The sequence below is a fragment of the Bubalus kerabau genome, chromosome 13 (assembly GCF_029407905.1).
Source record: "Bubalus kerabau isolate K-KA32 ecotype Philippines breed swamp buffalo chromosome 13, PCC_UOA_SB_1v2, whole genome shotgun sequence".
Taxonomy (NCBI): domain Eukaryota; kingdom Metazoa; phylum Chordata; class Mammalia; order Artiodactyla; family Bovidae; genus Bubalus; species Bubalus kerabau.
Genome location: NC_073636.1, coordinates 33713402 through 33730523, shown reverse-complemented (window position 1 = coordinate 33730523; position 17122 = coordinate 33713402). Strand labels below are relative to the sequence as shown.

The 17122-nt window shown below is 37.3% G+C and overlaps 1 protein-coding gene across 3 annotated transcripts in view; it reads right to left on the bottom strand.

Annotated features, from left to right (window-relative positions):
* Positions 1–17122, bottom strand: part of KIF5B (kinesin family member 5B) — a 48919-nt gene that overhangs the window by 11155 nt on the left and 20642 nt on the right. For 2 of the 3 annotated variants that reach the window (XM_055543968.1, XM_055543969.1), the window contains exons 11-17: positions 16811–16959; positions 16203–16396; positions 15272–15340; positions 11108–11314; positions 8864–9007; positions 1008–1196; positions 230–347 (exon numbers count right to left, since the gene is read on the bottom strand). In XM_055543968.1, coding sequence (XP_055399943.1) covers positions 230–347; positions 1008–1196; positions 8864–9007; positions 11108–11314; positions 15272–15340; positions 16203–16396; positions 16811–16959 — 1070 coding nt within the window. The remainder of the gene's footprint in view (positions 1–229; positions 348–1007; positions 1197–8863; positions 9008–11107; positions 11315–15271; positions 15341–16202; positions 16397–16810; positions 16960–17122) is intronic. The other variant, XM_055543970.1, reaches the window with a different exon arrangement.

Sequence of the window (17122 nt, the reverse complement as noted above, 5' to 3'; positions counted from 1 at the left end):
CACACGTGCGTGCACACACACACACACAACTTAGAAATTCCTAGATTGGTCACTTCCATATTCAAAAACAATTTCAAAGCCACACTAAAATGTAATATTTACTATTCCAATTGGTCTGTATTCCTACTAGTGTATTCTCCATCAGTGTGAATATGTTTACTACAATCATACTGGAGTCAGTAACAGTTTATAACGTAGATATAACTCACGAATAACTGGAAGAGAGTACCTTGTGCTCGAAGCTGGACTAGCTCTTCACTGAGGGAATCAACAGACTCCTCCAGCTGTCTTTTCTTTTGCTCCACATTTTGAAGATACTCAGTCAATGATTTGATTTTGGCTTCATGCTTTTGAGGAAAATAAACTGTTATGAAGTGGAGCCAATGAATGGAGGCAAACCTCTCATACACACTCAGCTGTTCAGAATATTTGAGAGTAAGCAAGATTTATCACTATATTGAACATAAAATAAACTTACAGAACAAGATACTTAAGACCAAAATGTTCAGGGGCAAGTTTTTATAATGATGAAGAATTTAATCAATGAAATGATCATCTGTGCAGTTTCTAACACTTACAAAACAAGGCACTTTAAAGGCTGATTTATGAAGTAATATTCTTACTGTTATCTCCAACTAACATTAACCTCTACCTTTCTCCTCCAATTCCTATCCTGCTGAATGGTCTCATCCATTTAGTTGCCAAAGCCATATAACTGGCCCTGCAGTTTTGCTTATGCTAGAATTATTCCAGATTCAGTAGTCATCAGTCACAGCTTTCTAGTAAATTCCTATACTTAACATATACATGTCACCAAATATAACCCAGTTAAATCATTCATGTTATCACACTGCAGCTAGAGTAGGAAAAAGTAGCTGAATTAACTGCTTAATGTTGTTACTCAAAATAACCTACAAAAGGTCATTTTTCTTAGAACTTTAACAATAAATAAAATTTATTATGTGGCTGTTCAAAAAAATGAGGAAGGTCTGTTCTGTAACACATACTTGAGAGATACGAAGCTGGCATGCTGCTAACTCCTTTTCATTTTCTTCCATTTTCTTGATGCTCTCAGTTTGTGTGCTTTCTAACTGTTTGCAGCGTTTTACCATGGTTTTTACTTCTGACTTCATTTTGCTAATGTAGAGCCTTGCAACAGTGAATTCTTCATCTATCATGCCAGTTCCCTCAGGCTGCTGTGAGAAAAGGAGAAACAGAAATGAAAGATAAAAAAAGGTTTTTTGTGTGTGTTTATCCAATTAGGTTCTAAAATCTTAAACAAAATTAAATACTTTTAATATTATTCAACATTTGTAGGAAGTTTGGAACTTTTATTAAATATTGTTTTTACTAAAGGGTAAGTAAAGGAGAGCTTAATTTTTGCCTTCCTTACCTTCTAAACTTAATGTTAACACACGCCTACAGGGAAAAAAAATATAACATATAAACAAACAAAACTAATAAACTCTGCCTCTTTCACTTTGTGGATTTCTTCCTCAAAGGCGCTCAGTAAATTTACTGTTTATGTGTTAAGTCCAGTTCAAAACTTAACAAATAATGATGTTTAGGTGACTGGAAAAGAATGATTTTTAAGTTCACTAAGGAGGAACTGTGGTCAGTGCACATTCCTTAGTAACTTTCATGAGTTTCATTACAAAATTCCAGTACAATATTCAGTGTCAAAAAATAAGGAGCTCAGGTAAATTCCCCAGTGGTTGAGTGGTTAGGACTCACTTTCACTGCTGGTCCCCGGGTTCAATCCCTGGTTGGGGAACTAAGATCCCACAAGCCACACAGTATGACCAAAGAAATTCCCCAAACCCCAAAACATAAAAATAAAACACAAAAATAGAGCTTGACCCTCCCACTAACATCTGGAACAAGACAAGGATGCCTACCCTCACCAATTCTATTCAATATAGTACTGGAAGTTCTAACCACATCAACCAGACAAGAAAAAGAAATAAAAGATATCCAAACTGAAACAGGTAAAATTATCATATGTAGATAATATACTATATATAGAAAACCCTACAGAATCCACACAAAAACTAGAATTGATAAAATGAATTCAGCAAGGTAGCAGGATACAAATTAACATATAGAAACTGGTTGCATTTCTTTACATTAATAATAAAATATCAGAAAGGCAATGTAAAAAACCCCAGTATCCTTTAAAATCATATCAATAAACATATAAAACAGGAATAAACCTGAACCACGTAGGCAGAAGACTTACATGCTGAAAACTACAAAACATTAATAAAGGAAACTGATGTTTATTCAAAGAAATGGAAAGATATTCCATGTTCTTGAACTGGAAGAATTAATATTGTTAAAATGGCCATATTACCCAGAGCAAGCTATAGATTTAATGGGATTACTATCAAATTACCCATGACATTCATCACAGAACTAAATAATCCTAAAATTTATATGAAACCATAAGATCTAGAATTGCCAAAGCAATCCTAAGGAAAAAGCAGGAGGTATAACCCTCCCAGACTTCAGATAATACTACAAGGCTACAGTCAGCAGAAAAGCATGATACTGGCACAGAGAACCCAGAAATAAACCCACACCTATGGACAATTAACCTCTGACAAAGATAAAAAGAACATACAATGGGAAAAAGTCTTTTAGCAAATGGTGTTGAGAAAGTTGGACAGCCAGATGAATCAATGAAGTTAAGACTCCTTCACACCATGCACAAAAATAAACTCAAATAAAATAAAATAAAATAAAAGGGCTTAAAGACTTAAACATTAGACATGACACCATAAAACTAGAAGAGATAATAGGCAAAATATTCTCTGACAAATCACAGCAATGTTTTCTTAAGTTCAGTATCCCAAGGCAGCAGAAAGCAAAAGCAAACAAATGGGACCTAATCAAACTTACAAGCTTTTGCAAAGAAAAGGAAACCATAATCAAAACAAAAAGACAACCTACAGAATGGCAGAAAATATATGCAAATGATGAGGCCATCAAGGGCTTAATTTCCAAAATACACAAACAGCTCACACAACTCAACAACAAAACACCTCACCCCCCATAAGAGGCAGAAGACTTAGACATCTCTCCAAAGAGGAAATACAGATAGCCAAAAGGCACATGAAAAGATGTTTAATACCACTAATTATTAGAGAAATGCAAATCAAAAATACAATGAGGTACCACCTAATATTGGTCAGAATGGCCTACATTAAAAAGTCTACAAATAACAAATGCTGGAGAGGGTGTGGAGAAAAGGGAACCCTCCTACGCTGCTGGTGAGAATGTAAACTGCTGCAGCCACTATGGAGAACACTATGGAGGTTTCTCAAAATAAACTAAAAATAGAATTACCATATGATCCAGCAGTTAGTCCCACTTCTGGGCATCACCTAGTACTTGCCAAGGGGCAGTGGGGAGTGGGTGAGGGGGTGGGGCGGGTGGGGGGAGGAGGGGGGAAGGAGAGAGTGGGAGGTTGGGATTAGCAGATGCAAACTAGTATATATAGACTGGATAAACAACAAGGTCCTACTGTATAGCACAGGGATATATCTTAAATATTCTGTGCTAAATCATACTGGAAAAAGTATATGAAAAAGAATGTGTATCTATGTATAAATCAATCACCCTGGTTTACAGGAAAAATTAACACAATATTGTAAATCAACTATACTTCAAATTAAAAATAAGGAGCTTGAGAAGAAAGAAGTAAGCTTGTCTTTGTGTGCAGATAACATGACTGTTTAAAGAAAAACTCCTGGAACTAACAAGCCATTACAGCAACATTACAGGATACAAGATTAACTTATCAAAAGTCAATCACTTTCCAATATATTAGCAAAACAAGGAAACAAGGGAATCTGAGCCAGTCAGAATGGCTGCGATCCAAAAGTCTACAAGCAATAAATGCTGGAAAGGGTGTGGAGAAAAGGGAACCCTCTTACACTGTTGGTGGGAATGCAAACTAGTACAGCCACTATGGAGAACAGTGTGGAGATTCCTTAAAAAACTGGAAATAGAACTGCCTTATGATCCAGCAATCCCACTGCTGGGCATACACACTGAGGAAACCAGAAGGGAAAGAGACACGTGTATCCCAATGTTCATCGCAGCACTGTTTATAATAGCCAGGACATGGAAGCAACCTAGATGCCCATCAGCAGATGAATGGATAAGAAAGCTGTGGTACATATACACAATGGAGTATTACTCAGCCATTAAAAAGAATACATTTGAATCAGTTCTAATGAGGTGGATGAAACTGGAGCCTATTATACAGAGTGAAGTAAGCCAGAAAAAAAAACACCAGTACAGTATACTAACGCATATAGGGAATTTAGAAAGATGGTAACAATAACCCTGTGTATGAGACAGCAAAAGAGACACTAATGTATAGATCAGTCTTATGAACTCTGTGGGAGAGGGAGAGGGTGGGGAGATTTGGGAGAATGGCATTGAAACATGTATAATATCATGTATGAAGCGAGTCGCCAGTCCAGGTTCGATGCACGATACTGGATGCTTGGGGCTGGTGCACTGGGACGACCCAGAGGGAGGGTATGGGGAGGGAGGAGGGAGGAGGGTTCAGGATGGGGAACACATGTATACCTGTGGCGGATTCATTTTGATATTTGGCAAAACTAATACAAGATTGTAAAGTTTAAAAATAAAAATAAAATTTAAAAAAAAGGGAATCTGAAACTAAAAACCTCTCTTTCTGATGTCATTCATATTATCACTTAAAAGGAACAGCCAACATAATACTGAGGAACAACAAAGTTGAAGGACTGACACTACCCAACTTCAAGACTTACTAAACCTCCAGTTATTAAGATGACATGGTACTGACAAAAGAACAAATAGGTTTATTAGAAAAGAATCGAAAGCCTAGGAATAGCATACAGACACAGTCAAATAATCTCTGACAGAGGACAAAGGGAATTAAATGGAAAATGGACAGTCTTTTTATTAAACTGATGGAAAAACTAGTCGCCCACATGTAAATACCTCATAGAAAAAAATGAACTCCCAATAGATCATATACCTAAATGTAAATTCAAAACCAAAAAACTTCTAGAAGATAAACAAATGAGAAAATCTAGGTGACCGTGGGTTTGGAGATGAGGTTTTAAAGTGTAACACCAAAACCACAATCCATGAAGAAAAAGAATGGCAAGCTAGACTTCATTAAAAAGATAAGCCAGTAAAATAAAATTAAAAAAAAAAAAAAAAAAAAAAAAAAGCCAGACTGGGAGAAATATCTGCAAAACACAAACCTAATGAAGGACTATTATTCAAAACACACAAACAGAACTCTTAAAATTCAAGGTAAGAAAATAAAGAGTCCAAAACGCAAATTAAACAACAGTGTGCTATGACTGACTCATGTTTATGTATAGCAGACACCAACACAATACTGTAAAGCAATTATCCTTCAATTAAAAACAAAAACACCAAAACTGTATGATAATGTCACACAACTATTAAAAAGGCTCAAACCAAAAAAATGATGACATCAAATACTGGTGAGGATGTGAATTAATAGAACTTTCATTTTATTGCTGGTGGGAACAAAAAATGCTATAAGCCAATTTCGAACACAGTTTGGGACTTTCTTACTAAGTTAATATAGTCTTAACCTATGATCTAGCAATCATGCTCTTAGTTATTTTAACCCATCGAATCAAAAACTTATGTACTCAGAAAAACCTGCACATGAATGTCTGTTTACAGCAGCTTTAAACTGGAGGTAACCAAAGTGGCCTTCAACAGGTACCTACCTACATACAAAAGGGCTTCCCTGGTGGCTCAAATGGTGAAGAATCTGCCTGCAATGCAGGACATCAGGTTCAATCCCTGGGTCTGGAAGATCCCAGGGAGAAGGGAATGACAATCCACTCCACTATTCTTGTCTGGAGAATTCCATGGACAGAGCCTGGCAGGCTACAGTCCATGGGATCGGAAAGAGTCAGACACGACTGAGCAACTAACACTTTCATTTTCTTTTACATACAAAAATGAAACGAGCTATCAAGCTAAAAGATGACATGGAAAAACCTTAAATGTGGATCACAATAAACTGTGGAAAATTCTGAAAGAAATGGGAATACCAGACCACCTGACCTGCCTCTTGAGAAACCTGTATGCAGGTCAGGAAGCAACAGTTAGAACTGGACAGGGAACAACAGACTGGTTCCAAATAGGAAAAGGAGTACGTCAAGGCTGTATACTGTCACCCTGCTTATTTAACTTCTATGCAGAGTACATCATGAGAAACGCTGGGCTGGAAGAAGCACAAGCTGGAATCAAGATTGCTGGGAGAAATATCAATAACCTCAGATATGCAGATGACACCACCCTTACGGCAGAATGTGAAGAGGAGCTAAAAAGCCTCTTGATGAAAGTGAAAGTGGAGAGTGAAAAAGTTGGCTTAAAGCTCAACATTCAGAAAACGAAGATCACGACATCTGGTCCCATCACTTCATGGGAAAAAGATGGGGGAACAGTGGAAAACAGTGTCAGACTTTATTTTTGGGGGCTCCAAAATCACTGCAGATGGTGACTGCAGCCATGAAATTAAAAGACGCTTACTCCTTGGAAGGAAAGTTATGACCAACCTAGATAGCATATTCAAAAGCAGAGACATTACTTTGCCAACAAAGGTCCATCTAATCAAGGCTATGGTTTTTCCAGTGGTCATGTATAGATGTTAGAGTTGGACTGTGAAGAAAGCTGAGTGCCGAAGAACTGATGCTTTTGAACTGTGGTGTTGGAGAAGACTCTTGAGAGTCCCTTGGACTGCAAGGAGATCCAGCCAGTCCATTCTGAAGGAGATCAGCCCTGGGATTTCTTTGGAAGGAATGATGCTAAAGCTGAAACTCCAGTACTCTGGCCACCTCATGCGAAGAGTTGACTCATTGGAAAAGACTCTGATGCTGGGAGGGATTGAGGTCAGGAGGAGAAGGGGACGACAGAGGATGAGATGGCTGGATGGAATTACCGACTCGATGGACGTGAGTTTAAGTGAACTTCAGGAGTTGGTGATGGACAGGGAGGCCTGGTGTGCTGCAATTCATGGGGTCACAAAGAGTCGGACACGACTGAGCGACTGAACTGAACTGAAGTAAAAGAAGCCAGTCTGAAACAGCTAATACTGTATGATTCCACTTATATGACATTCTGGAAATGGCACAACTAGAGACAGTTAAAAAGATCAATGTTTGCTAGTGATTCAAGGGAGAGGGATGAGTAGATAAAGCACAAGCAACTTGTTAGGACCATGAAATGATTCTGATATTGCAATGGTGAATCTGTATTATGCATTCATCAAAATTCAGAGACTTGTATAACACAAAGAGTGAAACATAATGCAAAACATGCGAAACAAGGAGAACTCAAGCAGCGCTTACTGATGATGTTTAACAGGAAAAGAATTACATGCAAAACACAAGAAAATTGAGGATCCATTTTTTCTTTTTAAAGAACCTATCTGCAAGTCTGACTTGTTTTCAAAATACTGCAATGGTTTAGTGACAAAAGCGGTTTAGATGTCTGGTTATCACTGGCTCTGCCATAAGACATAAGCCAGTCTTACTCTTTATTTTCTCTACCTTTACCACTTTTTCACTTACTAAATTAACATGAAATGGATGAAAAAAGTGAAAAGCGTTAGTTGCTCAGTCATGTCCGACTCTGTGATGCCATGGACTGTAGCCTGACAGGCTCCTCTGTCCATGGAATTTTCTAGGCAAGAATACTGGAGTGGGTTGTCATTTTCTTCTTCAATGAAATGGATGGATTTTTCTAAAAACAAGGCACAAATTTACAAAGAAAAATTTGAACATGTTTGCAGTGTTCAGAATATGAAGGAAATCTACTTTTTTTATACTGGAAGATTCCAACAGAATGTAATCAATCTCACATACTTCACCACAAACAGGATAGGGCAGGATGTTCGACTGACAGTGAAGAAAGAGCAAGTCACATCATTCAATGTTTAACAATGCACTTCTGTTCTGATCAGGTGAGCCAGCATTAAGAAACGACACAATTATGAGAATGAATCCTTGCCTCCATCAATAAACAATAGTTTGGAATAACAACAGAAGGAAAGTGTGCTCCACAGTGAAAGCTTTTATTTCATTTCCAACTCTTAAACAGGGCTGCTTAGCTGGCTTTCACTACAAACTCAAGTATAAATTTGCTCTCCTTGTCACTATAATTAGACCTTAATTTTAAAAAAAGGAAGTCCATACAAATATCTACTGCAATACAGAAATCTTTCATGTTATGTGCATGTTTTTTCAGTTAAGAGTCTAGCTTGTATTTTTGATCTAAATTTTAAAATCTACCAGGTTGCAATTTTTTTTTTAACTACACACTAGTGCTAATATAACTAAGTATCCGCACCCTGAAGATTATTAGAAAAGAAAAAATGTAGCAAAATTTTGATAACTGATTAACTCTGAGGTTCACAGTATTGTCCTGTTTACTACTGTATGCTTAAAAAATTTCCAAATATAAAGAATTAATTAGCAGTGCTCACAATCAGAAGCTAATTTACTTAGTTTACTCCTGGAGCTATTGTTTCAATTACACACTTTATGTGTAGTAATTTATTAACAATAATTTCTAAGTGCATAGAGAAGAAAACCAAACATGCAGTCCAGATAAATGCTACTGACTGAGCATGTCTCCTTGAGGACCCTTTATCCTCTCCCTCTTCCTCATCTATTAAAATGAAGCTAATACCCTCTACTACAGATGGGTCTTGGAGGAGGAGATGACGGGTATGAAAAGGGCTTTGTGAAAAATGAAAGCTTGAGTTCTATACAGATAATCATGCTTCCTCTCAGGTAGTTGTAATTACCTTTACGTCGTTGTTTCCCACAGCAATTCCTATTTCTGCCAGGTCTTTTAGTAAAGATGCCATCATCTCTGCTGCTCTTTTTTTCTGGTGGTTGGTCATTTCCTTAAGTTTCTGAAGCTCAGCATCTATACTTGCTAAACTTGCCTAATAGAACAAAACACAAAAGGTACAGTGAAATCTATTAAATGAAAGATCAACTCAAATATTGACAGGTATATTCATTCAGTCACCTTCCCTGGTGGCTCAGAGGTTAAAGCGACTGCCTGCAATGTGGGAGACCTGGGTTCGATCCCTGGGTTGGGAAGATCCCCTGGAGAAGGAAATGGCAACCCACTCCAGTATTCTTGCCTGGAGAATCCCATGGACGGAGGAGCCTGGTAGGCTGCAGTCCATGGGGTTGCAAAGAGTCGGACACGACTGAGCGACTTCACTTTCACTTTCATTCAGTACTCACAAAACCATTATTTTCTGCTTTAATTTTCTTGAATTCTCTACTGAGTTCTGGGCTAGCTCTCAGCTCAAATTTAAAATGTATTTTAGGCCTAAGAGGACCATGTAAAGTAGCCATATTGTAGCTCCATCAAGAGCAGACAGTTTGTATTACTTCACTAATTTTTGAGATTGGATGTTTTCTACCTAGAAGTGGAAAACTTTCAAATTAACTAGATTTTATTTTCATTTATTACCTTCGGAAACAGTCTAAGAAAATATATGTTAGTATGGAACTGATAAGTCTTCTAGATGGCTGATTAAGTTTTATCTGCGTTTTATATAGTATTTAGTTTCTGAGAAGAATTCACCTGATAATTACTACTACTTTTGTACTATGATACATGCAATTATCCAGGAGACAGTGAAGTAGCATTACTATATGAATTACTATAATCATAAATTTAAAACAATAGCTGGCTTACCAGCAACAAAGTCACCACAATTTTGAAAATTCAACTGAACCTGCCTGCTTTAAAACTGTTAGTTGTGTCACAGATCATATACTGTATTTTTAATGCAAGTTGTTGACTTTTAATCAGTATCTTTTAGTAAAGATACCATTGTTTCAGCTGCTCATTTCTTCTGGTCATTTCCTTAAGTGTCTGAAAACCAGCAGATTGTGAGTTCACTCAGTGTGATCTACAATATACCACCAAGTCCAAATTACCAGACAATATTTCTAACAACTGAACAGCAATACTCTTAAGTATATAAAAAGATGCAGACCACTTTAGGGGTTTCTAACTCCTTACCAATACAGTGCTCATATAGAAACTGGGACACAAACAGAACGTCATAAAGGCTGAAGTCAGTGGTTAAGGACTAACTTACAGTTTACAGAGTTTTAGGAAACTCCTATCATTTGTCCAAACAGAAATTAGGTTTGCTAGTAATGCAACTCAGTTAAGAGTTATAAAGGTATTCTGATTTCCATGGTATTAATTACAACTTCAAGCTAAATGTAACCTGGGAGATCAAAAAGGGAAAAGGAACTTCTCCAGGAGCAGAAAGGCTTTCAAAAATGTCATTTTGTAGCACTGATTGCTTTCCTTTAAACACTTGATGTGACAGGGAAACAGCTGGTGAGCACTGATCCTATGTCCAACTTTAAATATGATTTCTAAACAAGAAGCCAGCATTAACAACAAAACTTTAAGAAAAAGAGAGCTCATCCATGGTGATGCTCAAAATATTGCAGAAGCAGTCACAGTTGTGTACTATTTCTGGCATCACTGCCAGAGGGCAGGGACTCTTGCCTTACAGTGATGAAAACAAAAATCTTCATTTCCTGGGGAACCATGATGAAGCTATTACACTGTCCTAGAAGACACTGGTCCAGGTATTGGAAATTTAACAGTGAACAAAATGTAAGTTACATGAAGTCATATATCCTGCTAGTTTGCTTTTTGTGCACATTTTAAAAATCATAGTTTGAACAGTTGGCCAATAATTTTACTGGGCAACTAGTAGTCAACTTTTTTTTCTTTTAACAGTAGACTAATAACTGGAGTAGCCAATATGTAGCCAATTAAAATACCACTTTAACTACATATTAATAGACCTTTAGAAACTAAAAAAATAACCCTCTTCCTCCACCTTAAAGCTTCATATATGGGAGGAAATAAAGTTGACACTTGAGTTCTTGAAGAATCGATGTTATCAGTCTTAAGCTTTTACAGAAATAATTTACTCAGGTAACTTTCCAATTAAGAATAATTTACCAAAGTATTAAGAAAAAAAACTGTATCCTACCGATTTCTGATTCAGCTCATCACTAAGTAATTCATATTCCTTAGTTTTGTCTTCAACTTCCTGAGACTTCTGATCATAGTTGACAGCAAGTTCTTCCAAGGCTTGTAAAACTTCCTTTACTTCTTCCTTAGAAGCATCATTTTCTGCCTGAAGGCGATTCAGTTCAGTCTGCATATTATCTTGATCTCTTCTGGTAGATGCCAGAAGCTGTAGGAAGGAATAAAAATATCTATTTTATCCAAAAAACACTGACTAACTGGTTTTTAAAACATACACAAGTTAAAAAAAAAAAAAAAAAAAAAACCTTTTATCACTTGCTAACCAAAAAGGGGATGAAATGTGGACATAACTATACATGGTAACATTTATTCATTCGACAGATTTACTGAATACCTATTGTGTGCACATTCTGTGCTCAACACTGTGACAGATGGAAAAAATCTAGTGGAAGACAGATACACAAATGAATGCAATACAAAATGAAATGCTAGAGCCATATGGAGACAAGACATGACAAAGTGCTTGGTAGTATAAGGAAAGGGGATATTTCTGGATGGGAATTCATGGAGGAGGCAGCTAAAATAGGAAAATTATTGTTAGCTGCACACTAACAGAAAGAAAAAGACACACAAGGATCCTAACTGTGCACAGAAAAAGAAAGAAATCAGTAGATGCTTGAAAAGTTTAAGTTTTCTTTGGGCAAAGGAGCGTGGCATCTGAGCTATGTCTGAGGAAAACATGGTATCAGCAAATAAAACCTAAATTGGAAGAAGCCAAGAGACTCTTAGGAGGATACTGAGATCATGTGGGTCAGTTGCTTTGAAGTAGGGGCATCTGGAATTTGTAGTTTTCTAATGGGGCAGAGTGCTAATGCCACTTAGAAGTGGGAGCCAGGGATGCCAACTGTTCTGTAAAGTGGACAGAGCAATATAAATGAAGAATTATGCAAATGATACCAGTGCCCCTTGAAGAAACAATGCTACTAGAGTTGAAACAAATATGATGATTCAACCAGGATTAATTTGACTGACAGTAGACATCTCCTGGGCTTTCCTTGTAGCTCACCTGGTAAAGAATCCGCCTGCAATTCAGGAGACTTGGGCTCGATCCCTGGGTTAGGAAGATCCCCTGGAGAAGGGAAAGGCTACCCACCCCAGTATTCAGGCCTCAAGAATTCCATGGACTGTATAGTCTATGGGGTCGCAAAGAGTTGGACACAACTTAGTGACTTTCACTTTCACTTTTCAGACACCTCTTACTGAAGTTATAAGTCTTTGCTCTGATCCCCAGAACGAAGCTCAAACAACGGACCACTTTTCAATTATGCCCCATTCTTAAACTGAAGAAACTGGGGAAAACCACTAGACCTTTCACATATGACCTAAATCAAATCCCTTATGATTATACAGTGGAAGTGAGAAATAGATTTAAGGGACTAGTAGACAGTGCCTGATGAACGATGGACGGAGGTTTGTGACATTGTACAGGAGCCTGGAATCAAGACCTTCTCCAAGAAAAAGAAATGCAAAAAAGCAAAATGGCTGTCTGAGGAGGCCTTTCAAATAGCTATGAAAAGAAGAGAAATGAAAAGCAAAGGTGAAAAGGAAAGATATTCCCATTTGAATGCAGAGTTCCAAAAAATAGCAAGGAGAGATAAGAAAGCCTTCCTCAGGGATCAATGCAAAGAAATAAGAAGAAGAAAATAGAATGGCAAAGACTAGAGATCTCTTTAAGAAAATCAGAGATACCAAGGGAACATTTCATGCAAAGATGGGCTCAATAAAGGACAGAAATGGTATGGACCTAACAGAAGCAGACGATATTAAGAGGTGGCAAGAATACACAGAAGAACTGTACAAATAAGATCTTCACGACCCAGATAATCACAATGGTGTGATCACTCACACTCACCTAGAGCCAGACATCCTGGAATGTGAAGTCAAGTGGGCCTTAGGAAGCAACACTACGAACAAAGCTAGTGGAGGTGATGGAATACCACTTTAGCTATTTCAAATTCTAAAAGATGATGCTGTGAAAGTGCTGCACTCAGTATGTCAGCAAATTTGGAAAACTCAGCAGTGGCCACAGGACTGGAAAAGGTCAGTTTTCATTCCAATTCCAAAGAAAGGCAATGCCAAAGAATGCTCAATGTACCACACAACTACACTCATCTCACATGCTAGTAAAGTAATGCTCAAAATTCTCCAAGCCAGGCTTCAGCAATATGTGAACCATGAACTTCCAGATGTTCAAGCTGGTTTTAGAAAAGGCAGAGGAACTAGAGGTCAAATTGCCAACATCCACTGGATCATCAAAAAAGCAAGGGAGTTTCAGAAAAACATCTATTTCTGCTTTATTGACTATGCCAAGGCCTTTGACTGTGTGGATCACAATAAACTGTGGAAAATTCTGAAAGAGATGGGAATACCAGACCACCTGACCTGTCTCTTAAGAAACCTGTATGCAGGTCAGGAAGCAACAGTTAGAACTGGACAGGGAACAACAGACTGGTTCCAAATAGGAAAAGGAGTACGTCAAGGCTGTATATTGTCACCCTGCTTATTTAACTTATATGCAGAGTTCATCATGAGAAACGCTGGGCTGGAAGAAGCACAAGCTGGAATCAAGATTGTCAGGAGAAATATCATAACCTCAGATATGCAGATGACACTACCCTTATGGCAGAAAATGAAGAACTAAAGAGCCTCTTGATGAAAGTGAAAGAGCAGAGTGAAAAAGCTGGCTTATAGCTCAACATTCAGAAAACTAAGATTATGGTAACCAGTCCCATCACTAAATGGCAAATAGATGGGGAAACAGTGGAAACAGTGTCAGACTTTATTTTTTGGGGCTCCGAGATCACTGCAGATGGTGACTGCAGCCATGACATGAAAAGACGCTTACTCCTTGGAAGGAAAATTATGACCAACATAGATAGCATATTCAAAAGCAGAGACATTACTTTGCCAACAAAGGTCTGTCTAGTCAAGGCTATGGTTTTTCCAGAGGTCATGTACAGATGTGAGAGTTGGACTGTGAAGAAAGCTGAGTGCCGAAGAACTGATGCTTTTGAACTGTGGTGTTGGAGAAGACTCTTGCGAGTCCCTTGGACTGCAAAGAGATCCAACCAGTCCATCCTAAAGGAGATCAGTCCTGGGTGTTCATTGGAAGGACTGATGTTGAAGCTGAAACTCCAATACTTCGGCCACCTGATGCAAAGAGCTGACTCATTTGAAAAGACCCTGATGCTGGGAAAGATTGAGGACAGGAGGAAAAGGGGACGACAGAGGATGAGATGGCTGGATGGCATCACTGACTCAATGGACATGGTTTTGGGTAGACTTCAGGAGTTGGTGATGGACAGGGAGGCCTGGCATGCTGCGGTTTATGGGGTGGCAAAGAGTCAGACATGACTGAGCGACTGAACTGAACTGACTGCCAAGTAAGGTAAAATGAGGGTCCAAAATGACAAACTAGAGAGAAGGAACTTGAAAGAAACAAGATGAAAGTGAAGATCACAGAAATGAGAAACAGGTCAGGGGAGGGTAGAAATGGTAGAGTAAAAAATAATCTTATTCACTGACATTCTCATTTCTATGATAAAAGTCATACCCTAAAGTATGAATTACTAAAAACAAAGCCAATGTGATTCAGAAATAAGTCTTTTCTTTAACAATCCCTTTGGACATATATCAGTGTTAAAGTGTTTTTTATACTCCTTCCTTCATCATTTCCATGTGGAAATACTTTTCATAAAGGGAGGGGGAACCTAAGGTTACTCCAGTCCAAGGATCAATAAGGAATGTTTGGGGGAGAATAAGACAAAGTAGCACTGTACAAGGAAAGCAAAAGACAGAGTTGAAAACCCCAGGAGATGTATACTAAAGAATAAATGCAAAAATAGAAAATCATTCTCTCCCCTCCAGTTAGACTTAACTCAAACTTAAAAAACCCAAAAAACCCAACCCCCAAAAGCCCGAAGAAGTCAATCTTTGCTTCTGTCTGTATGATGTACTGCTCCGATAGGATATCCACGGTGAAGCATGGACGTATTCAAACATTTTTTTAATGTACTGGAGTATGTTCTGAGCTCTATAAATGCCTTCATCTTTTAAGTGACAATGACATACTATACAGCTTTTCTGGAAGCAGTATTCAATTTACCTCTTCCTGATCCAGCATTTGTGTCTTCAGTTTTTCTACCAATTGGCTCTGTTGATTAATTTCTTCATCCTAGAATTTTCAGTTACAAGTTAACAGAATAGCTCACAACCTGGTTCTGTTTCCTAACACAAACTCTTAGATTACTACCCACTCCCCAGTATTTCAAAGTTGTTTTCTCCAACTTCGACATAGCTTATTCTAATCTATCTTAGAAAGATGTTGAAACAAATGGAGCTTCTTTCAATTATCAATAACTGTAACATCCTTATCATGCAATAAGAAAAAAGGCTTATGTTTATGAAAGTTATTCACAAAGTACTTTAAATGCTAAAAATAATAAACATGTTTAAAGCTATTACTGAAAATAACACCGTGTAGCCACTTCAAACCTACCTACCATCCCTGTTTAAAATACATTAAAAACATCACCTACTAAGAAAAAAATCAAAGACAACACCAGAACAATTTTTTCTAGTCTCTTTACTGTTGTTTTCCCCATCCTTTTTATTTGGTTCATAATTGTGCTATTTTTCATACTAATGATATCATCAAAGTACAAAGTAGAAGACAGTATTTCCACTTGATTGTATTCCCTCAGTCTAACCTCTTGCATCATTTTTATCATTAGCGCCACAGAGAGCTGATTTTAAAAGGTCATTTCATTAAGACTCTCCAAGGATCCACGTCAAATTTCCTTTTGAAAGTTCTTTTAGCTTAAAGAGAAGGGGAAGAAAGGTATGCCTTATACATAGTTTCTGCATAGAAACAGAAATTGTCATTTTATATTTTTTGTTAATACAATGATCTTGAAAAAGTTAACAGAAACCTAGGAATATGTACATAGGTCATGAGGACCCATTAATACTGAAATTAGAAAATAAAAACATGTCAATAATGTTCTAAAACAAAATAGAACACAAATAATACTTACCTTGTCATCAAGTTGTTTGTACAGTTTAGCAATTTCTTCTTCACACTTTCTTCTTTCAGCATCAGTAAAGTTTCCAGTAACTCCAATTGTGGCTGCTGGTTTATCGTTGGTAATAGTAATATCCTTATCCACTGCAAAAGCTTCCAAGTTGGCTTTCTCTTTGTCAAACTGTTCATCAATAGGCACTGTCTCTCCTAAAATAAGACAACAGAATGGTTAACAAAACCCACCTGTCTAAAATTAATTTTAATTTTATTCAATTTCAGCAGCTCTTATCAACTTAATCTGCTCAGTCCCTGAGATCTGAAAAGTTGGAATTATCTTTGACTGTCCCCTTTATCTTCTAAAGCCAGTCATCTAATCTTGTATTTTTAATTGATTTCATCCTAAACATCTTGCCATCTTGAGACTTCAATAGCCAGCTAGCTGGCCTTTATGCCTCTGTTTATAATTCCAGGTAAAATTGGAATTTAAAGTAAAAGATTTTATTCATTTTTATTTGATGATCCCTAATATGTTGTTATTTTCATTTATATCAGTCTCAAATTTATAAAAAGCTCTGAATCTCTATTCCACAAACTCTAAACAACAAATTCATAAGTTATTACCATTACGCCATCGGTTGAGTTCATTTTCAAGCCACTGAATGGTGTTCCGGAGGGTCTTATTTTTTTCTTTTTCTCTTTCATACTTCTTTTTCCACTGTTCTGCAGTTAACTCTACATTGACACAAACTGTGTTCTTAATTGTTTTGGCCCTAAGACAAGTAGTTGGGGGGAGAGGGGAAGAATATGACTTAATTATTTTCAATTGATATCTGTATCTCTGTAATATAAGCATATATGGCTAGGTAATTGAACTATTCTTCTCTAGTTATCTCTGACTAAATTCTAGGAGCTGTACTTAGTTTAGTGTTTATT